The 23,260-nt window shown below is 38.9% G+C and overlaps 3 protein-coding genes across 3 annotated transcripts; all 3 read right to left on the bottom strand.

Annotated features, from left to right (window-relative positions):
- Window positions 1–201: 201 nt before the first annotated feature.
- Window positions 202–22,519, bottom strand: LOC146459638 (microfibril-associated glycoprotein 4-like). Its single transcript, XM_085089224.1, has 4 exons — window positions 22,381–22,519; window positions 5,432–6,318; window positions 4,449–4,838; window positions 202–3,536 (listed from the first exon to the last, which is right to left on the bottom strand). Exons 2-4 carry the CDS (start codon window positions 5,682–5,684, stop codon window positions 3,274–3,276), a joined length of 906 nt encoding a protein of 301 aa, XP_084945350.1. The 5' UTR covers window positions 5,685–6,318; window positions 22,381–22,519; the 3' UTR covers window positions 202–3,273.
- On the bottom strand, window positions 6,012–9,244 carry LOC146459640 (microfibril-associated glycoprotein 4-like). Its single transcript, XM_085089229.1, has 3 exons — window positions 8,964–9,244; window positions 8,276–8,665; window positions 6,012–7,387 (listed from the first exon to the last, which is right to left on the bottom strand). Exons 1-3 carry the CDS (start codon window positions 9,190–9,192, stop codon window positions 7,287–7,289), a joined length of 720 nt encoding a protein of 239 aa, XP_084945355.1. The 5' UTR covers window positions 9,193–9,244; the 3' UTR covers window positions 6,012–7,286.
- Window positions 18,754–22,031, bottom strand: LOC146459639 (microfibril-associated glycoprotein 4-like). Its single transcript, XM_085089241.1, has 3 exons — window positions 21,617–22,031; window positions 20,667–21,056; window positions 18,754–19,988 (listed from the first exon to the last, which is right to left on the bottom strand). The coding sequence occupies exons 1-3, from the start codon at window positions 21,867–21,869 to the stop codon at window positions 19,726–19,728; spliced, it is 906 nt and encodes a 301-aa protein (XP_084945367.1). The 5' UTR covers window positions 21,870–22,031; the 3' UTR covers window positions 18,754–19,725.
- Window positions 22,520–23,260: the final 741 nt, after the last annotated feature.

Raw genomic sequence — 23,260 nt, 5'->3', positions numbered from 1 at the left:
ACGATATCGCCAACATTCTCGATCTCCTCTGTATTTTAAATTCAGCTGTCAATCCAATTCCTTATGGATTTCTCAAGAGAGATTTCAAAGTTAAAAAGACTTTTCGGTCATAATAGACATTAACGCCGTCAGGAAAATAAATGCTTTGGCTGTGATCTTGGGCATCAGTATGAATTAATTAAGGAAGGACTGAGGCGAACACAGGTGTATAAACAAATACAATGAATGTGAATTCAAATACACATAAAAACATCGACGACGGCAACGGCAAGCCACAAAAAGGCCGTAGGATTTATTATGAACAAGAACAATCGCTCTGCACGGGTGTTTTTAGAAATTTTGGTACATTTCTTTGCCGTCCTCTGCAAAACAGCAACGTGAAATGACCAAATTCAAGGTTTTATGGAGAACGTAAACACGAGACGGTGGATTTATTTTCTTGAACACCACTCCTACCAATTTGGTTCCTGGGTAGTTTGTCGTTTGTGTAGAAGTTGAGCGAGTTAAAATAATCCGCCAGGTAGCCGGCACAAATGAAATAAACTTATATTTCCAAGTGACGTTTTCGATACCGTTACAGTCTTGCATTGGTGAGGCTCCCGTGTCACTTTAAAAAACCAAAAAACGTATTTGTGTGGATGTAAACGTGAAAAGAATGGCTCCGTTTTGTTAACTGAACAATTATACTAGTGCACAAAAACTAGTATGATTCATCTCTATCTGCGGATGTCTGGGATGGTAATGGATTGCAGCTTGAAAAATATTGCCTCCTATACGTATCTTGGAAAAATGGCTAAAAAAGGCTAGTGATTATACGGTTTCTTCTTGCTCGGAGAAATGTTTTTCTGGGTGCTCTAAGAGCAATTTCATGCTAGAGAAAATGTTCTTAGTCAAATATTATATTTGAGCACGATTGACCAATGCAACATAGAGCAAACTATGCGTAACAGTGCTCCTTTAAGGAGCGAAGGCGGCAACGCCAACGAAAACGTCCCTTGAAAATATTCTTGGTTTTCATCTGACGTCATAAAAAACTGAAATTCATAACTAAACACAATTTTGGGTTTTTATCTTCATCACATATAAGAAAATCTAAATTTCCATCAGCTTGCTTGTTTTCAGCAGGATAGCATTCTTTGTTTTGAAAATAGAGCAGTTTGAATTTTAGATTTTTGCGCATTGCGTGACAGAAGGATTGCTGCTCTAAACATGTCACGTACATGAAAACATCGATTCGCCTCGTGTTTTTTTTTTTTTTAGGTCTGATCAGCTGACATGTAATAGAAACGTTAATGTCAATGTGTGAAAGTTCAGCAGAGAGAAGAAAGGCTTTGAAATAGCCAAGGTAAACTCCAGATGTTTTTGCTGATTTCCGGCCGCCATGTTGGTGCCCATCAGACGGGGCACCAACATGGCGTCCCATACTAAACTCTGTAATTTTCCGTGGTACATTTTCTCGAATAACTCGATTAGAAGATATCGCACAGCCCTGTGGCTTTCACACGTTGTTTATGTATCACTCTTCTACAACATAACAATTTTTTGACTTTATCTATTTTAAATGGTTGAGGATTTTATGTTTTCACTTGCGTGACGATGTATGAGGTGAAAACCACCTATTACGCCCAGCTATTTCCACTACGTCGTGATTATTCCAATTCGTTCAAATTGTGCAAAGGTGGCAGAACAATCCAACAACAAAGTCGGTAGGAAAAGGGTTTAAATTAAAAATAAATTGAAAAAAATGAAATGAAAAAATTAAGGTGCTCAAGGCTGACCTAAAAGAGAGCCTTCTTGCAGGCTAGTCATGAACGAATGTTGTCTTTGTTTTGTACTAGCCTGTAGCTTTCAATCATTTCCTACAAACCACGTCAGTAAATTCCCCAACTCGGGAAACTCGCGGAGATAATAACTCCAGTTCCAAAATCAAGAATTTTTTTTTTTTTTTTTTAACTCCAACTTAGGTCAGACTTAAGTTGTTGAAAGCAATCAATTGACGACGCCCTCTTTTCTTGACGCTGACAAGAGAAGCTAGTATCGTAGTACCAAGCGGCATGTTTTCCGAACGACTCTCTTTATTTTATGCATTAATTTAAGCCAAAGGTATAATATCATCAAAAGATTTTAGATTTTCTTCTAAAAGAAAGGTCGTAATCCACTTACTCATTAGCGACAGCTGTTAATAATTTGTTGACGGAAGCAAAAACCGTTAATCACTCAAGGCTAATTAACACGTAACGGTTGATTAGGCCGACTAGGCCCAATTTTACAAATCTGATTTATAGATTCTCATTCTGCGCTTCCCCAATAGAAAAAGAAATCGACCGAGAAAATGCAGCGTGTAAATTGTCTAATGGGATTGAACCTACTAATTGAACCGGCGGATAAATCGGTGGGTTAATTACTGTGTTTTATTAGAGCTTAATAAATTGATTTTATTATAAGCAAGATTTGAACTTCCTGCAATTCTAACACAAACTGTCACGAGAAGGATAAAGCAAACATGTTCGATTTGACATTTTCTAACTTGCCGCTTAGATTACGGTTACCCAGGACCTTCAGAGGTGTCTGCGTTTAAGCGATGTAACGCGTCCAGTTTAAACTGTAGATACCTAAGCCCCTATATCAAATTAAAGCTTATACAGCTGACTATCAAACCATACCAAGAATTTTGAAATAAAATAAATTGTCGAATTTTCGCACGATCTCTAATTGCGAGCGTCCGAATCACCTTTTCAAAGCTACAAGTGAAAGTGAATATTGTTTTTTGCTAATTTAATTTGCTCCTCATATTTCCGGACCCAAAGCGAAAAAAAAAACGTGTCTGCGTTTTGCCATATTCAATCGCAGTGAAAAGTTATAGAGCATTTTCGAAATAGGATGAAAAAAATGTGGAGTAATCGTACAAAAATCGCTCTCGGAGAAAAAAAATCTCGAAAGAAAAAATTCGCAGACACTTTTTTGTTGTTTATATAGCTACTGTCCAAATTTGAAGGCAAACGAACAAATTCCTTTTGAGTTTTAGCTCTTTGAAGTGGCTCCTCCAAGTGAAAAAAATTTATTCGAGAAAACAGCGCTAAAAATTCGGCAATTCATTTTATTTCAAAATTCTTGGTTTAGTTGGATAGCCAGCTCTATAAGCTTTAATTTGATATAAGGGTTCAGGTATCTACAGTTTAAACCGGACGCGCTACATCGCTTGGACGCGAGACACCTCTGAAGACACCTCTGAAGGTACCGGGTAACCTCAACTTAGACAAACTTTCTCCTGTGCTAAAAGATAACTGGCCTGATCTTCATTTCAGCCCTCTTCAGTGAGTAGCTGTGATCTTTCCAGTGATACCAGACCACACCCTTGTATGGAATTGAAATCGTTCCATGGTGATAGGGGCCGTTCAGATTTGAGTGCAGGCAGTCGACATGCCACCAGGCTCCTTTAAAATGTTCGGCACAGTGTTTGGACCAGTTGTCATTATCCTGATCTTTGGTCGAAAACGGGTGACCACGGTGATAGGAGAGAGAGTCACCAGCGGTTCCTACAAAAAAAGTGATTCAAGTTGTTTTTAGCAACCACAACATGCTCACTTAGAGGATGCATTGTCTCCCGCAATTTAAATTGGCTGATTAAGCAACAGAATGGGAACTTGATTTGAGGACGCGAGAGCTCGTTGGTAGAATAGTCTGGACGTGAGTCCATCTCGACTATCTTATGGGTATTCTTGATGAGCGCGCCGTTGTCAACTGACGTTCCCGTTCTGTTGCTAAATCAGCCTAATAGGGAGATTTAGAATTACGTCTACGACAAACGGCAAGCGCTATCCGGTTAGCTCATTTGGTGGAGTGCCGGACTGCTCGGCACGAGAAGGTCGTGATTTACACTACAAAGAATTTTCACCGACTCGAGAGAGATTTCTTGAGGACGTTCTCGTAGTTCCGGGGCGCTACACCGACTTTTTCAAACAAGTACATGAAGTTGGAGGTCATGCTGTCAAAAATCAAAAACAAATTTGTGTGTTTCGGACAGTTACTTCCAATGGAAAAACCGTACTTTGAAGAGTGCAAAATAAAACTTTATTCTCGTGATTGAATAGTCTGCCATTTATTAGTTTCATTATGAAATGAAGAGAGGAGAGCTAATGAGAAGGGTTTAATTATATTTTTTCCTTCTAAAAAAGGAAGGCGGGGGAGGGGGCGTATTAGAAATGGAGGCATATTTGAGAGAGGGGCGTCTTAGAGGATTTACGGTACAAGTTAAGGCAATTTCATCAAGCAGTTCTTATCTGACAGGCAGCAAGCGAGGGAAAACGCGTTCGAACAAGTTGACGTAACGAGGGGCTTAATTAGCTTTAATTTTAATTAAGTAATCGAGAAAGAGGTGGGAGTTGTTTACTCGATCATATTTACTGAAAAAAAAAACTGGCTGTAAATTAACAGAACTAACTTATTACCTGAATATGATCCAATCCCTAGCTGGTACTTAGTCCTCTCGCTCGTTATGGCAAACATGTCATACTCAGCATAAGCTGTCCTTCCCGTGGTGTCCTCAAGGTCCACACGAAGTTTGTATCGTTTACTCTTAGTAAGATGGTAAATTTTTTCCAGTCCGAGCCAAAACTCGCCATTCAGGTTACCAAAGCCACGTTTGTACTCGTTCCAGCCGCGGTAGAAATCAACCGAGCCGTCCAGTCTCTTTTGGAATACTGTCCATCCCTCACCGGGTGAAGTGTGGTCACAGAACACATCAAAGGCGCCTGAGCCATCAGGGTCGATTGTATAAACACCGCTGATTCTGTCACCAGATTTGTACACCTCAGCACAGTTTTTGTGGTGATGCAAATCTAGATGGGTAAAGGCAAAGGGAAATAATGTCGCGAACCGGGGAAAGTGGTTCTTTCGGATAAAAATATCTTTCTTTTTATTTTATACCCCAGGCTATACTAGTTTACTAGAATATCAAGGAACTCATGAGCAAACACATGAATTCAGTTTGTAAACGGGTCAGACAGGTTCAGTTAAATTACATACAATAACCTTGCACCGGAAGTGCAGCGAAATGCATAGCAATCTTTCAACTTCCTCAGATGTCGTATGTGTTTTAAGAAGAGACTCTGTTTTCAAAACTTGGTATCTACATTAAAGAAACTACTAGGTACATGACTCGCATGTCATGAATAGCTGATAATACAGGCTTTATATCCATACCTATCAATTTTAGTCACGCGGTTTACTATCCGCGTATCTTTGGAGTGATAGGCAGTACATATAGATTACGTTTCGACAAGACTTCCGGGAGTCATATTCCGAAGGTCAAGCTTTGTGTCTCTCCTCGCCAACACAGCAAAAGCAATTCTTCATCGCCAGCTCTTTGAAGTTAGTCAGTTTCTCACAGCAAGAAAGACAAAATAATATTAGCAAACCCAGATTTACTGACCTTTGGAGTCATTTTCTGGTTTCCTTGTTAAATTTCTAAGTTCCTTCTGAATCTTGTCCAGTTGTTGTTTCATTCCCAAGATAATACCCTCAAGCTTCTTGTTAGGTCCAGTGTTGATATTTATGTTACACGATGTCGCTCTCAGATCTAAGAGATTCTGATTTTGTGTTGGCGCTGAGTCCACGACTGGCGATAAAGAAACAAGGCAGACGAGGAAAGCAAACCTCACTGTTTCAGTAAGTCTAAGCTCCATTGCGTGCTCAATGAAACGAATTGAACGAATTCAATGTTGCAATTGAAAGTGGCGTTTGTTTGTTAAGATAATCAGTGGAAAAATGTGGAATATAGTTTCAGACTTAAACCAATCAGAAACCGCACAGCGCGGCGAGACTGGAGCTAGGAGACAAAAAAACGAAAAGAGACTATCCAGAATAGTAAGGGACTGCAAGCAGTCTTGGTAGGATGGAGTGATCGACCGCCCAAATTTCCCACCCCCCTCCCCACCTCTCGAAAAATACTCGTTTCAATGTAGGCGTCTTCACGAGTAAAAAAAGCAAGTACTTACTATAAGACAACAACAGCCAACCAACAACAATTTATTTATTTTGTCGAAATTGCAAGAGGCTCGAAAACAAATTAAGTAAATAACAACAACAACAACAATAAAAACAGTTTGAGAATAATGTATTATTCAGTAATTGACACAGGCATACTCTATCAGGAGTCAAACCTGAGACCTTCCAACAAATAGTTAATAAAGATGTTCTACCTCTGAGCTACACGAGACTCGTGGGAGCTAAGGCCATTACACTAGGTTTATGGGACAAACATCCTGCATACTGCTAGGATTGGAATATCATGTGTGGCATATGCGCAGTGGAGTATGCCTGTGTCACTTACTGAATAATGCATTCATTTATTTACCAGGCTCAGTAAAATATTCCAAAACATGTCTTCCAAAAAATGGTGTGTTTGGCGAAAACCTACCTCAGACTAGCTAGCTATGGCCTAAGCGAGCTGAGTAATCTACAGTAAAAGGGTATTTGTAAAGAGATATCACAAAAATATAATGATAAAATAAATTAAAAGGACCATACTTGCCGGTCAGCTGTGGTGTCCTCCCATCCGCTCCATTACATGTAAATAATTTTCCCGGCTTCTTCCAATTTCCTCTGTCTTCAATTATTTTTTCATACGGTACCACATACTGATTTTGATTTTCTTTAACCGAAACGATTGATCAACCGAAACCAAAACGTGCTGTCAACTGTAGATGAGTTTTGAAAACAAGTTTGTTTCCAATTCTCTGCTGGATCAAAGCTTGATCCTCTACTACAAGCTTAAGGAAATAAACCGTGAATTTTAAAGTTACAAACCCAAATAACTGTTGTAACACTCCTTTCGCATTATTTCTAAAACCCTCAGATGAAAACCACACGGGTGGAGAGACGTATATATGCGCCTAGCCTTTTTTATAGTTTGATTAACATCTTTGCTTACTCTCGTTTGCACGCCAATTTCCCTTTAACTCACAAGAAAAAGCACACAAAAACACACACCAAGAATAAATACTTGATTTTAAAATGCCACTGGTCTAATCTTCATTTCTGCTCTCTTTACTGAATACTTGTAGCCTTTCCAGGTAGACCAGTTGACTCCATCAGCATTTGATGAGTGCTGTCCGTGATGATACACACCGTTAAGATTGGAGCGGTGACAGCCTCGATACCACCTGGCTCCTTTGTAGATCGTAGCACATTTACCGCAGACTGTTATCCTGGGCCTAGTTGCTCGAAACATGGTTAGGGCTAACGATTGGTTAAGAGGTATTAAAACCTATAGGTTGTTATGGTATTTAACCCAGGTTAGCGCTAACCATGCTTCGAGCAACTGGGCCCTGATCTTTTGTTTTAAAGGAATAACCACGGTGGTAGGAAAGAGAATCGCCAGCGGTTCCTTGAAAAGAATTAACAGGAACAGGAATAAACTATGAACAATCATTTAAACAAGTTATACGAAAAAAGCATTTTAAACACGTACGTAACGGTAATCGCATGATAGCAACACTACACATAAACCATGCAAACTAAAAATGGGAAAAAGAGATTAGTTTAGAAGAAGCTATGTGGATGCGTGGCCAGGAGAAACAAACAAATTATTTGATTTAATGAACCTTCCGAAGAAGGAAAATTAGTCACCATTAAGGGTAAACTTTACTCTTAATGGTGGCTAATTTGCCTTCTTCGGAAGATACAGTTTTTGATAAGAGCGCGATATTTAGCGATATTTCGCTTTGTTTTGGACGTTTACTTTACATTTCTATCGACCTTACCACTTCATCGTCTTTGACGCCAACGCTCAAGGTATATTGTCCAGCAGAACGAGAATAAGCTGCTTGACTTCTGGTACTCTCTTTGTGTGAAGTAAAACTTCAGCTTCTCAATCTTATTACGCTGCCAATTGATTCATGTTAAATTATCGTAATTAAAATGAACCTTCGCGCGTCAGAATACAAGTACGAGACTGAGTTCAGCGACGTTAAATTTCGAATACAGTTGTTGCATTCTGACCAAGAGCCCTCGCTTGCCACTAAAATTATATCAGATGGAGGGACTGGAAAAAAGACAGTAATACACGTGATATCTGCAGTATGTGCCCTGAAGCTCGCTAAAAAAGGTAAAATAATAATGTAATGTAATCTCGCGCTAAAGAATTAAATCTATTCTTGCTGATATTAGCTTATTTCATCTAAATTTGTTAGTCAGTTGCAGGCAAAGTATTGGACGCGTGACTCAGGCAAAAATCTAATTCAAGAGAGGGTGTTTAGAGGTACACGATGCCCACCAGAGTAAGATCCAATCCCTAGCTGGTACTTAGTCCTCTCGCTCGTGACAGCAAACATGTCATACTCAGCATAGGTTGTATTTCCTGCGGTGTCTTCAAGGTCTACGCGAAGCTTGTATCGTCCACTCCTAGTCAGACGGTAAATATTCTCCAGTCCGAGCCAAAACTCGCCATTCAGGTTACCAAAGCCACGTTTGTACTCGTTCCAGCCGCGGTAGAAATCAACCGAGCCGTCCAGTCTCTTTTGGAACACTGTCCACCCCCCACCGGGTGAAGTGTGGTCACAGAACACATCAAAGGCACCTGAGCCATCCGGGTCGATTGTATAAACACCGCTGATTCTGTCACCATACTTGTACACCTCAGCACAGTCTTTGTGGTGATGCAAATCTAGATGGGTAAAGGCAAAGGCAAATAATGTTGTGTATCAGGGAAAGTAGTTCTTTCGGATATGGATAACCTTTTTATTATTAACCTGTCCACTAAAATATCAATTGAACATGAGTTAGCACGTGAATTCAGTTTGTAACTAGGTCAGACAGGTTCACTTAAATAAATTATGTACAGTAAACCCGTCTTTCCTAGCTGACATAGAAAAAGAGATTCTTCATCGCGGGCCCTATAAAGTTGAGTCTGTTACTCAGATCAAAAAGGACAAAAGAATATTAGCAAACCCAGATTTACTGACCTTTGGAGTCATTTTCTGGTTTCTTTGATAAATTTCTGAGTTCCATCTGAATCTCATCCAGTTGTCGTTTCATCCCCAAGATAATACCCTCAAGCTTCTTGTTCGGTCCAGTGTTGATATTTATGTTACACGATGTCGCTCTCAGATCTAAAAGATTCTTATTTTGTGTTGGCGCTGAGTCCACCACTGGCAATAGAGAAACAAGGCAGACAAGGAAAGCAAAACACATGGTGGCAGTAAGTCTAGGCTCAATTGCGTGCTCACTAAAAATTGATCGAATACTATTTTGCTATTGAATTGGCGTTTATTTATCAAGAGTAGATGAAAAAATGTGGAATATAGTTTCAGATAACTTTAACCAATCACAAGTATGATTGAAATATTTTTTCGCTGAAACAGAATATGGTGCGATGTAAACAGAGATGTGAATTTCTTCCGTAAAGGGAAAGGTAATTAATGTGCTGATCAAGTTCCTGATTTGCTACAGCTATTAATATTTCGTTGGCAGGGGCAAAAACTATGACTGCCCTTATATTCTTTCCCGTAAATCACTCGAGGCTAATTTAGAGCTACCGATTAATCGAGCCGACTCGGCCAAATTTTACAAAGAAAATGAGTCACCGGAGGCCAAATTTTCACAGCACGCTACACCAACAAGAAAAGACATCGGCCAAGGACTGTTGTACGAACGTGTAAATTGTCCCCTACGACTGATCTTACAAATCTAACCGCAAATAAATCGGTACGTGTAATTATTGTGTTTTATTACAGCTGCACGAATAATCGCCTTTAAGAGCGGTTTCCAATTGAGTGTCGTGGCACCAATACCAAAATAACTACTCTGGCCAATCTCAACAGATGTAAACAACACAACAAGACAATCAGAATTTGAAGCAAATACTGTAACTGACGCCAAGAGCGGGAAAAACACGATTGGTTTTGGTTTGAATTTCTATTGATTGAGAAAGTGGCGCGAGTTTTGTTGACCAATCATGGAGCGTAGTAATAGAAAACTAAAGCAAAGGCGAAATTACTTTCGACACTCAATTGAAAACCGCTCTATCAGCAAGTTTTGAACTTCCTGGAATTCTAGCACATTAATAGTTTGTTGGCAGGGATCGAATACAATATTGCTATTGAATTCGCGTTTGTTTATCAAGAGTACATGAAAAAATGTAGAATATAGTTTCAGATAATTTTAACCAATCACAAGTATGATAGAAATATTTTTCGCTGAAACAGAATATGGTGTGATGTAAACTGAGATGTGAATTTCTTCCGTAAAGCGAAAGGTAATTAATGTGCTGATCAACTTCCTGATGTGCTACAGCTATTAAATGGTTTTTTGGCAGGGGCAAAAACTATGACTGCTCTTATATTCTTTCCCGTAAATCACTCAAGGCTAATTTAGAGGTAGCGATTAATCGAGCCGACTCGGCCAAATTTTACAAAGAAAATGAGTCAGCGGAGGCCAAATTTTCACAGCACGCTACACCAACAAGAAAACACATCGACCGAGAACAGTTGTACGAACGTGTAAATTGTCCCCTACGTACGACTGATCTTACAAATCGAACCGATGATAAATCGGTACGTGTAATTATTGTGTTTTATTACAGCTGTACGAATAATTGCCTATTTGAGCGGTTTCCAATTGAGTGTCGTAGCACCAATACTAAAATAATTACTCTGGCCAATCTCAACAGATGTAAACAACACAACGAGCCAATCAGAATTTGAAGCAAATCCTGTAACTGACGCCAAGAGCGGGAAAAACACGATTGGTTTTGGTTTGAATTCCCATTGGTTGAGAAAGTGGCGCGAGTTTTGTTAACCAATCACAGAGCGTAGTAATAGAAAACTAAAGCAAAGGCGAAATTACTTTCGACACTCAATATTAATTGAAAACCGCTCTATCAGCAAGTTTTGAACTTCCTGGAATTCTAGCACATTAATAGTTTGTTGGCAGGGATCGAATACAATATTGCTATTGAATTCGCGTTTGTTTATCAAGAGTACATGAAAAAATGTAGAATATAGTTTCAGATAATTTTAACCAATCACAAGTATGATAGAAATATTTTTCGCTGAAACAGAATATGGTGTGATGTAAACTGAGATGTGAATTTCTTCCGTAAAGCGAAAGGTAATTAATGTGCTGATCAACTTCCTGATGTGCTACAGCTATTAAATGGTTTTTTGGCAGGGGCAAAAACTATGACTGCTCTTATATTCTTTCCCGTAAATCACTCAAGGCTAATTTAGAGGTAGCGATTAATCGAGCCGACTCGGCCAAATTTTACAAAGAAAATGAGTCAGCGGAGGCCAAATTTTCACAGCACGCTACACCAACAAGAAAACACATCGACCGAGAACAGTTGTACGAACGTGTAAATTGTCCCCTACGTACGACTGATCTTACAAATCGAACCGATGATAAATCGGTACGTGTAATTATTGTGTTTTATTACAGCTGTACGAATAATTGCCTATTTGAGCGGTTTCCAATTGAGTGTCGTAGCACCAATACTAAAATAATTACTCTGGCCAATCTCAACAGATGTAAACAACACAACGAGCCAATCAGAATTTGAAGCAAATCCTGTAACTGACGCCAAGAGCGGGAAAAACACGATTGGTTTTGGTTTGAATTCCCATTGGTTGAGAAAGTGGCGCGAGTTTTGTTAACCAATCACAGAGCGTAGTAATAGAAAACTAAAGCAAAGGCGAAATTACTTTCGACACTCAATATTAATTGAAAACCGCTCTATCAGCAAGTTTTGAACTTCCTGGAATTCTAGCACATTAATAGTTTGTTGGCAGGGATCGAATACAATATTGCTATTGAATTCGCGTTTGTTTATCAAGAGTACATGAAAAAATGTAGAATATAGTTTCAGATAATTTTAACCAATCACAAGTATGATAGAAATATTTTTCGCTGAAACAGAATATGGTGTGATGTAAACTGAGATGTGAATTTCTTCCGTAAAGCGAAAGGTAATTAATGTGCTGATCAACTTCCTGATGTGCTACAGCTATTAAATGGTTTTTTGGCAGGGGCAAAAACTATGACTGCTCTTATATTCTTTCCCGTAAATCACTCAAGGCTAATTTAGAGGTAGCGATTAATCGAGCCGACTCGGCCAAATTTTACAAAGAAAATGAGTCAGCGGAGGCCAAATTTTCACAGCACGCTACACCAACAAGAAAACACATCGACCGAGAACAGTTGTACGAACGTGTAAATTGTCCCCTACGTACGACTGATCTTACAAATCGAACCGATGATAAATCGGTACGTGTAATTATTGTGTTTTATTACAGCTGTACGAATAATTGCCTATTTGAGCGGTTTCCAATTGAGTGTCGTAGCACCAATACTAAAATAATTACTCTGGCCAATCTCAACAGATGTAAACAACACAACGAGCCAATCAGAATTTGAAGCAAATCCTGTAACTGACGCCAAGAGCGGGAAAAACACGATTGGTTTTGGTTTGAATTCCCATTGGTTGAGAAAGTGGCGCGAGTTTTGTTAACCAATCACAGAGCGTAGTAATAGAAAACTAAAGCAAAGGCGAAATTACTTTCGACACTCAATATTAATTGAAAACCGCTCTATCAGCAAGTTTTGAACTTCCTGGAATTCTAGCACATTAATAGTTTGTTGGCAGGGATCGAATACAATATTGCTATTGAATTCGCGTTTGTTTATCAAGAGTACATGAAAAAATGTAGAATATAGTTTCAGATAATTTTAACCAATCACAAGTATGATAGAAATATTTTTCGCTGAAACAGAATATGGTGTGATGTAAACTGAGATGTGAATTTCTTCCGTAAAGCGAAAGGTAATTAATGTGCTGATCAACTTCCTGATGTGCTACAGCTATTAAATGGTTTTTTGGCAGGGGCAAAAACTATGACTGCTCTTATATTCTTTCCCGTAAATCACTCAAGGCTAATTTAGAGGTAGCGATTAATCGAGCCGACTCGGCCAAATTTTACAAAGAAAATGAGTCAGCGGAGGCCAAATTTTCACAGCACGCTACACCAACAAGAAAACACATCGGCCGAGAACAGTTGTACGAACGTGTAAATTGTCCCCTACGTACGACTGATCTTACAAATCGAACCGATGATAAATCGGTACGTGTAATTATTGTGTTTTATTACAGCTGTACGAATAATTGCCTATTTGAGCGGTTTCCAATTGAGTGTCGTAGCACCAATACTAAAATAATTACTCTGGCCAATCTCAACAGATGTAAACAACACAACGAGCCAATCAGAATTTGAAGCAAATCCTGTAACTGACGCCAAGAGCGGGAAAAACACGATTGGTTTTGGTTTGAATTCCCATTGGTTGAGAAAGTGGCGCGAGTTTTGTTAACCAATCACAGAGCGTAGTAATAGAAAACTAAAGCAAAGGCGAAATTACTTTCGACACTCAATATTAATTGAAAACCGCTCTATCAGCAAGTTTTGAACTTCCTGGAATTCTAGCACATTAATAGTTTGTTGGCAGGGATCGAATACAATATTGCTATTGAATTCGCGTTTGTTTATCAAGAGTACATGAAAAAATGTAGAATATAGTTTCAGATAATTTTAACCAATCACAAGTATGATAGAAATATTTTTCGCTGAAACAGAATATGGTGTGATGTAAACTGAGATGTGAATTTCTTCCGTAAAGCGAAAGGTAATTAATGTGCTGATCAACTTCCTGATGTGCTACAGCTATTAAATGGTTTTTTGGCAGGGGCAAAAACTATGACTGCTCTTATATTCTTTCCCGTAAATCACTCAAGGCTAATTTAGAGGTAGCGATTAATCGAGCCGACTCGGCCAAATTTTACAAAGAAAATGAGTCAGCGGAGGCCAAATTTTCACAGCACGCTACACCAACAAGAAAACACATCGACCGAGAACAGTTGTACGAACGTGTAAATTGTCCCCTACGTACGACTGATCTTACAAATCGAACCGATGATAAATCGGTACGTGTAATTATTGTGTTTTATTACAGCTGTACGAATAATTGCCTATTTGAGCGGTTTCCAATTGAGTGTCGTAGCACCAATACTAAAATAATTACTCTGGCCAATCTCAACAGATGTAAACAACACAACGAGCCAATCAGAATTTGAAGCAAATCCTGTAACTGACGCCAAGAGCGGGAAAAACACGATTGGTTTTGGTTTGAATTCCCATTGGTTGAGAAAGTGGCGCGAGTTTTGTTAACCAATCACAGAGCGTAGTAATAGAAAACTAAAGCAAAGGCGAAATTACTTTCGACACTCAATATTAATTGAAAACCGCTCTATCAGCAAGTTTTGAACTTCCTGGAATTCTAGCACATTAATAGTTTGTTGGCAGGGATCGAATACAATATTGCTATTGAATTCACGTTTGTTTATCAAGAGTACATGAAAAAATGTAGAATATAGTTTCAGATAATTTTAACCAATCACAAGTATGATAGAAATATTTTTCGCTGAAACAGAATATGGTGTGATGTAAACTGAGATGTGAATTTCTTCCGTAAAGGGAAAGTTAATTAATTAATGTGCTGATCAACTTCCTGATTTGCTACAGCTATTAATAGTTAGTTGGCAGGGGCAAAAGCTATGACTGCTCTTATATTCTTTGCCCTAAATCACTTAAGGCTAATTTAGAGGTAGCGATTAATGAGGCCGACTCGGCCCAATTTTGCAAAGAAAATGAGTCAGAGGAGGCCAAATTTTCACAGCACGCTACACCAACAAGAAATGAAATCGGCCGAGAACAGTTGTACGAACGTGTAAATTGTCCCCTACGACTGATCTTACAAATCTAACCGCAAATAAATCGGTACGTGTAATTATTGTGTTTTATTGCAGCTGTACGAATAATTGCCTATTTGAGCGGTTTCCAATTGAGTGTCGTAGGACCAATACCAAAATAATTACTCTGGCCAATCTCAACAGATGTAAACAACACAACAAGCCAATCAGAATTCGAAGCAAATACTGTAACTGACGCCAAGAGCGAGAAAAACACGATTGGTTTTGGTTTGAATTCCCATTGGTTGAGAAAGTGTCGCGAGTTTTGGTGACCAATCACAGATCGTAGTGATGGAAAACTACAGCAAACGCGAAATTACTTTCGACACTCAATTGAAAAACGCGATATCAGCAAGTTTTGAACTTCCTGGGATTCTAACTCAAATTTTCACCATGTCCAGGGTTTACGTCAGAAAAAAAAACCAAACGTGTTCGATTTGGCATAAAAATAGCCAGTTTCTAACCTCCCGCTTGGATTTTACTTTTGCTGAAAAAGAATGTGGTGTGATGTAAACTGAGATGTGATTTTCTTCTGTAAAGGGAAAGGGAATTTATTGATAAACTTCCTGATGTGGTACATCTATTAATATATTATTGGCGGGGGCAAAAACTGTGACTGCTCTTATCTTCTTTTCCATAGATCACTCAAGGTTAATGAGGCCGACTCGGCCCAATTTCACAATTTTTAAAGAAAATGGGTGAGCAGCGGCCGAATTTTCACTCCGTGCAACATATCAACAGAATTCGGCCGAGAACTGTTGTAACGTGTAATTTGTGCAATGCGACTGATCCTACTAATCGAACCGCCGATAAATCATAATTTTAATAATTTTAATAATTTTACTATTTCTATAGCGCGAAATTCATTAATATATGATCTCCCGCTTTACAAATTGATAAAATGAAGACTAACTAAAAGTAACATTATTTACAATTATAAAACTTGTATAATTAATAAAGAAAAAAATAAATGAATCTAAAATATCTAAAAAACATGCTTTCCTAAAAAGATGCGTCTTTAATTGTTTCTTGAATGAAGTAATGTTATCAATAGCCCTAAGACTGGGCGGTAGTGCATTCCATAAGACCGGAGCGGCAGCCACAAAGGCTCTGTCTCCAGTCTTCTTGGCCGATTTGATCTCGGACCTTGCTAAAGTGTTGTTGCCAACGGACCTCACATTATACTTAGATTAATTAAGAGATAAAAGTCTAGCAATATATGAAGGTGCAATACCATGCTCAGCCTTACGAATAATTGCTTATTGTTACAAAGTTTTGAACTTCCTGTGATCCCTGCGATTCTAACACAAATTTTCACGATTCAGTTGGGTAGAAAAAATTAAACGCCGGTTCGATTTGACATAAAAACCATTATTCATTTACTAACTTCCCGCTTCGATAAACGTAACACGTAGCTCCCCCTGTGCTAAAACTGAAAGTTTCTGGCCTGATCTTAATTTCAGCCCACTTCAGTGAGTAGCTGTTTCCTTTTCGGTGATACCAGACTACACCCTGGTGTACATTTGAACTAGTTCCATGCCGGTGACCTGAGGGACCATACAGGTTTGAGTTAAGGTAGGCGTCATGCCACGAGGCTTCTTTGACATGTCCGGCACAGTGTTTGGACCAGTCGTTATTATCCTGGGACCAGTATTTTTGCCCGATTAAGCTAATCCTGGACTAACGTGGACTTTGATTCGAGTTTTAATACCTAATCAAAAAAGATTCTTCCAAAAGATTTTTGTCCTTCATAATATTGCCACTACAGAGTAACCTTTTGAGCTCAGCTTTACGGTCCATGTTCGTATTTTCCCTTGGAGTTTTATTTTCTGATCTCGTCCCATTTTACTTATTTTTAAGAAATTTTGACTCTTAGCTTAAACAGTCAATCAAACGCCTCGCAACACAGTGTATCGTTGGCATAAACATTTCTCTTATTTTAGCATTGATTTGTGACATTCTTGACAGGGAACAAACGCAAATATTTCAAATTGTAAGATATAAAGGCAGAGAGTAAGATTTGTGATTATTTTTCACTGAAATTCTTTTTAACAACTTCCGTTCAATGCGAATTTAAAAAATTGAAGTGTGATTTAATTTTATAATTATTTCACTTCTAAATACCTTTTTAATACCTTTTCTTGTATTTATCGTTCCTTTCTATTTATCATTCACGCTCTTATTTTCTTATATTGTTTAGATGTGAACATCTTAGAGCTTTTTAAGTCAGTATCTCATTAGTTTTTTTCACAATTGTATAAAAGCACATGCTAATTTTTACTTCTTATCTTGAACTTGAAAATGACCGCCGGACGGTCAAAAAGTAGTCCTCTTTTAACGTTAACTTTTATAGTTAAATCCATTTCGAAAAAATTGTTGATTAATATGGAAACCATAAGTAGAAATGCTGTTAAAAGAAAGTAATTTTGGAGCTCCGCTTTTAGGCTTAATTGGCTACAAATATATTAGCAACCACAAAGTGCTCACTTGGGGGATTCCTTGTCTTAGAATTACGACGCTAAAGCCTGGTTTACATTTACGACGCAAGCATAAGCATAAGCACAAGCATAACCACAAGAAACGTACGTATAAACCGATACCACGCAAGCATAAGCTCCTTGTGCTTGCCCTTGTGCATATGCTTGCGTCGTCCCGATTTACACGTTCGACGTAACGACGCAAGCTTAAGCACAAGCACAAGAGAATGGAACGATTTTCATTCTCTGGTGTTTTTGCTTGTGTTTGCGTCGTTGCGTCGTACGTGTAAATCGGGACGACGCAAGCGTAAGCACAAGTGCAAGGAAAGGAAACTGAAAAACAGTGACAAGTTGTCAGCGTACATTCTAGTTACTCATGCGTTGCCATTTCCGCCATGTTGGAATTAAGTCTCTCGCCAAAAGGCAGCCCGGCTACGCGATTGCGCCACATTTTTATGCCCCTGCGCTTACTTATGTCTAAGTTTAATTAATTACGTGCTCAATGAAAAAAGAATTAAACGAATTCAATGTTGCTATTGAAAGTGGCGTTTGTTTGTTAAGAGAATCAGTGGGAAAATGTGGAATCTAGTCTCAGATACTTTAAACCAATCACAAGTAGGATGGATTTTTTCTTTGGCACAGAATGTGGTGTGATGTAAAGCGAGAGGTGATTTTCTTCAGTAATCATTCGAGAATTGTCTATGCAAAATGTCCTTGAAGCTGATCCTATTGCAAAAGGGAAACCTACAACTCACAAATATATGCGCAGGACAGAAAACGCAGCCACGAAAACAAGTCACTTGGTGGGTTAAGCGAGGCATATTTCCAAGAAACTGAACTGTTCAGTTCAGTGACGCTCGGTCCATCTGAGTGCGCCCGCGGTAACCGACAGTTGAGGGACTGTATTGGTCATTCAGCGGAATTATCAATAAAGTTTGCCTGGGAAGGAAGGTAGAAAGGAGAGATCAACCGCCCAAATTATGAAATTGCCCGCTCCCCACGTACCGCACAATACTCGTTTCAACACTAAGCGTCTTCACGAGTAAAATCAAGTAGCTACTATTTGACAACAACAGCCAACGGACAACAATTTATTTATTTTGTCGCAACTGCAAATGGCTTAAAAACAAATTACAAAAAAACAGTTTTATTAGAACCAGTAACTAGCTGTGTTTAGAAGAACCACCGCGACAAAACAAGAGTACCGGATGCTGTAGTAAATGATCTGCAACAAATTGTTGAACAAATAATCCAAACAAGAGCAAGGCTGGTTTCACGGTCAGGTAAGTAAATTCACGGTCAGTAAATTCCTCAACTCGGGAAACTCACAGAGGTAATAACTCCAGCTCCAAAATGAAGGATCTGATAATACGAATTTTTTAACTCCAATATCAGACAGTTGTTGAAAGCAATCAAGTGACGACGCACCTTTTTCTTGACGCTGACAAGAGAAGCTGGCACCTTAAAATACCAAGTGGCATGTTTTCCGAACGACTCTCTTTATTTTATACTTTAATTTAAGCCAAAGGTATAATATTATTAAAAGATTTTAAATTTTCTCTTAAAGGAAAGGTCCTGATTCACTTCCTCATTAGCTACAGCTATTAATAATTTATTGACAGGGGCAAAAACCGTAAATTACTCAAGGCTAATTCACACGTACCGGCCGTCTCGGCCCAATTTTACATATCTGATTTATAGAATTACATCAGGCCGATTCTCATTCTGCGCTACACCAATAGAAAAAGAAATCGGCCGAGGAATTGCAGCGCGTAAATAGACCCTGTACAAAAATGGCTGACAATTAAGTCATCTTTTGTCTACATTCAAATTAGCCTCACGAGCTCAAATATCAAAAGAATATTTTACCTCGGTGGAGGCTGGTGAGGCTAATCAGTGACTACAAACAAAAGAATATTGAAATGACAGCCATTTTTACATTAGGTGTAATTGTCCCATGTCATTGAATTAACCTACTAAACGAACCGGCGGATAAATCGGTGCGTTAATAACTGTGTTTTATTAAAGCTACACGAATAATTGCTTATTGTTACAAAGTTTTGAACTTCATGCGATTCTAACACAAATTTTCACGGTTTACAGCTATTTCAATTAACGTTGTCGGATTAAAATCAAGCTAAAAGACAAGACCGCAATGTTTTGTGGGATAATTTTTTATGAATAATTTCATCAAAACATCCCTGCACGTGCAGATCATTGTACTGCTAATTACAACCAATTGTTTTCTCTAGGCATGACTGATTTTGACGAATTTATTCATAAAAATCCGACGTAAACTTTCGGTCTTGTCTTTTAGCTTCATGCTTTGAACCGACAACGTTAATTGAAATAGCTGTATGTTAGAAGAATAAAGCAAATATATTCGATTTGACAAATAAATCGTTATTTTCTAACTCTCTACTTTGATAAACTTAAGACAAACTTTCTTCTGTGCTAAAAGGTAACTGGCCTGATCTTCATTTCAGCCCTCTTCAGTGAGTAGCTGGCTCCTTTCCAGTGATACCAGACCACACCTTGGTATGCATTTGAAATCGTTCCATGGTGATAGGGGCCATTCAGATTTGAGTAAAGGCAGCTCTCATGCCACCAGGCTCCTTTATAATGTTCGGCACAGTGTTTGGGCCAGTTGTCATTATCCTGATCTTTGGTCGAAAACGGGTGACCACGGTGATAGGAGAGAGAATCACCAGCTGTTCCTACAAAAAGAGTAAAAAAAGGGGGCGAAAATAGTGACAACATGCTCACTTAGCGGATACATTGTCTCCCGCAGTTAAGATTTTTAGAGAAGTTTGGCAACAGAACAGGAACGTCAACTGAGGACGCAAGAGCGCGCGGAATAGTCTCTTGCTTATAGGTATTCTTGATTTTTCCAAACAACCAGCTCAGAAGACGGTTTCGATTCTCCATAAGGAATTATACAGCAAATAGAAAATTTTCAAGTACATGAAGTTGGAAGTCATGCTGCCGAAAATCACAAACAAATTAGTGTGTTTTAAGCAGTTACTTCTCATGAAAAAACTGTGCTGTGAAGAGTGCAAATTTAAACTTTATGTTCGGGATTTAATACACTCTGTCATTTATTAGTTCCATTGTAAAACTGAAAAAGGGAGGGAGGGGAGAAGGGCTTAATAATATTTTTTCCCTCTAGAAAAAGGGGGGATTATTCGAGGATTTACGGTACAAGTTAAGGCAAATTCATGAAGCAGCAGGTCTTAACTGACAGGCAGCAAGAGAGGGAAAACGCGTTCGAAGAAGTTGACGTCACGAGGGGCTTGATTAGCTTAATTTTAAGTGATCGAAAAAGAGGTGCGAGTTGTTCCATCAATTTTACTGAAAAAAAAAATAGCTGTGTATTAACAGAACTTGCTTATTACCTGAATATGATCCAATCCCTAGCTGGTACTTAGTCCTCTCGCTCGTTATTGCGAACATGTCATACTCAGCATAAGCTGTCCTTCCTGCGGTGTCTTCAAGGTCCACACGAAGTTTGTATCGTCCCTTCTTAGTCAGACGGTAAATTTTGTCCAGTCCGAGCCAAAACTCGCCATTCAGGTTACCAAAGCCACGTTTGTACTCGTTCCAACCGCGGTAGAAATCAACCGAGCCGTCTAGTCTCTTTTGGAATACTGTCCACCCCCCACCGGGTGAAGTGTGGTCACAGAACACATCAAAGGCACCTGAGCCATCAGGATCGATTGTGTAAACACCGCTGATTCTTTCACCAGACTTGTACACCTCAGCACAGTTTTTGTGGTGATGCAAATCTAGATGGGTAAATAAAGGCAAATAGAAAAATGTCGCGAACAGGAAAAAGTGGTTCTTTCGGATATGGATATCTTTCTTATTATTTATACCCCATACTGTACTAGAATGCTAGAATATCAAGGAACTCATGAGCAAACACATGAATTCAGTTTGTAAACAGGTCCAGACAGGTTCATTTCAATTACATGCAGTTACCCTCCCACCGGAAGAGCAGCGAAATGCGTAGCAATCTTTGAACTTCCTAAAATATCGAATGTGTTTTAAAAAGAAGCTCTGTTTTCGAAACTAGCTACATGGCTCGCATGTCATGAACACCTGATAAAGAAGGTTTTATATAATTTTAAGCACAGCTTACTATCCGCGTATCTTTGGAGTGATAAGCAGTACATATAGATTACGTTTCGACAAGAGTTCCGGGAGTCATATTCCAAAGGTCAAGCTTTGTGTCGTTCCTCGCCAACACAGCAAAAGCAATTCTTCATCGCCAGCCCATTGAAGTTGAGTCAGTTTCTCGCAGCAAGAAGGACAAAGGAACATTAGCAAACCCAGATTTACTGACCCTTGGAGTCATTTTTTGGTTTCCCTGTTAAATTTCTGAGTTCCTTCTGAATCTCGTCCAGTTGTCGTTTCATTCCCAAGATAATACCCTCAAGCTTCCTGTTCGGTCCAGTGTTGATATTTATGTTACACGATGTTGCTCTTAGATCTAAAAGATTCTGATTTTGTGTTGGCGCTGAGTTTACCACTGGCGATAAAGAAACAAGGGAGACAAGCAAAGCAAACCTCACTGTGTCAGTAAGTCTAAGCTCCATTGCAAGCTCGATGAAACGAATTAAACGAATTCAATGTTGCAATTGAAAGTGGCGTTTGTTTGTTAAGATAATCAGTGGAAAAATGTGGGATCTAGTTTCAGACTTAAACCAATCAGAAAGCGCATAGCGCGGCGAGACTAGAGCTAGGAGACAAAAAAAAAAAAAAAACTAAAGGAGACTATCCAGAATAGTAAGGGACTGCATGAAGCAGTCTTGGTAGGATGGAGTGATCGACCGCCGAAATTACCCACCCCACTCCCCCACGTGCACCTCCTGAAAAATACTCGTTTCAATGTAGGCATCTTCGCTTCACGAGTAAAAAGCAAGTACTTACTATAAGACAACAACAGCCAACCAACAACAATTTATTTATTTTGTCGCAATTGCAAGAGGCTTGAAAACAAATTAAGTAAATAACAACAACAACAACAACAACAACAACAATAAAAACAGTTTGAGAATAATGTATTATTCAGTAAGTGACACAAGCATACTCTATCAGGAGTCGAACCTGAGACCTTCCAAGTAATAGTTAAGATGTTCTACCTCTGAGCTACACGAGACTCGTGGGAGCTAAGGTCATTAAACTACGTTCATGGGACAAACATCCTGCATACTGCTAGGATTGGAATATTATGTGTGGCATACGCGCAGTGGAGTATGCCTGTGTCACTTACTGAATAATACATTCATTTATTCACCAGGCTCAGTAAAATATTCCATCACATGTCTTCCAAAAAATAGTATGTTTGGCGAAAACCTACCTCAGAGTAGCTAGCTATGGCCTAAGCGAGCTGAGTAATCTACGGTAAAAGGGTATTTGTAAAGAAATATTACAAGAAGATAATGATAAAATAAACTAAAAAGACCATATTTGCCGGTCAGCTGTGGTGACCTCCTATCCCCTCCATTACATGTAAATCATTTTCCCGGCTGCTTCCAATTTACTCTGTCTTCATTTATTTTTTACATGGAATGCCCTCCAGGGCAGGCCGTGTCTAGTTTTGGGTCGGGTATCTTTTTCTTTTTACGCGGGATGCCCTGAGGGGGCATGCGCATACCGTGTCTAAAAACGGGTCGATTTCTTGCTTTTTTTTTTTTTTTTCTTCTTCGTAGCCACAAATCTGTACATTAATTTATTCATTAAACTCTCCCCTCTCCTACTCGGGATGTATTGTTCTGGTCCCGGTTATTGAAGAGCGGATAACTTTATCCACCGGATAAGTCGCTATCCAGCGGAGCAAATGTACTCCATCCAATGCTTTTGGCAAGTTTTCCACACAATACCATTCTTAAATTCGACATATGCTTCTACTCTATTCACAAGTTATAGGACTATCGGAAAATCTTGCACACTTTTTTCCTGCCGGATAGCGAGCTATCCAGTGGAT

This window comes from Pavona decussata, unplaced genomic scaffold, assembly GCF_977016875.1.
Source record: "Pavona decussata unplaced genomic scaffold, jaPavDecu1.1 SCAFFOLD_218, whole genome shotgun sequence".
NCBI lineage: Eukaryota > Metazoa > Cnidaria > Anthozoa > Scleractinia > Agariciidae > Pavona > Pavona decussata.
This window is presented reverse-complemented; position numbering and strand designations above follow the sequence as displayed.

Bases quoted from the DNA above. Each gene is read 5' to 3' on its own strand.
- LOC146459638 (XM_085089224.1), bottom strand. From the start codon at position 5,684: ATGGAGCTTAGACTTACTGAAACAGTGAGGTTTGCTTTCCTCGTCTGC. The intron at 4,839-5,431 runs GTCAGTAAATCT...TTACCCATCTAG, and splicing joins ACCAGAAAATGACTCCAAAG to ATTTGCATCACCACAAAAAC. The intron at 3,537-4,448 runs GTAATAAGTTAG...CTTTTTTTGTAG, and splicing joins AGGGATTGGATCATATTCAG to GAACCGCTGGTGACTCTCTC.
- LOC146459640 (XM_085089229.1), bottom strand. From the start codon at position 9,192: ATGTGTTTTGCTTTCCTTGTCTGCCTTGTTTCTCTATTGCCAGTGGTG. The intron at 8,666-8,963 runs GTCAGTAAATCT...TTACCCATCTAG, and splicing joins ACCAGAAAATGACTCCAAAG to ATTTGCATCACCACAAAGAC. The intron at 7,388-8,275 runs GTGGGCATCGTG...ATTCTTTTCAAG, and splicing joins AGGGATTGGATCTTACTCTG to GAACCGCTGGCGATTCTCTT.
- LOC146459639 (XM_085089241.1), bottom strand. From the start codon at position 21,869: ATGGAGCTTAGACTTACTGACACAGTGAGGTTTGCTTTGCTTGTCTCC. The intron at 21,057-21,616 runs GTCAGTAAATCT...TTACCCATCTAG, and splicing joins ACCAAAAAATGACTCCAAGG to ATTTGCATCACCACAAAAAC. The intron at 19,989-20,666 runs GTAATAAGCAAG...CTCTTTTTGTAG, and splicing joins AGGGATTGGATCATATTCAG to GAACAGCTGGTGATTCTCTC.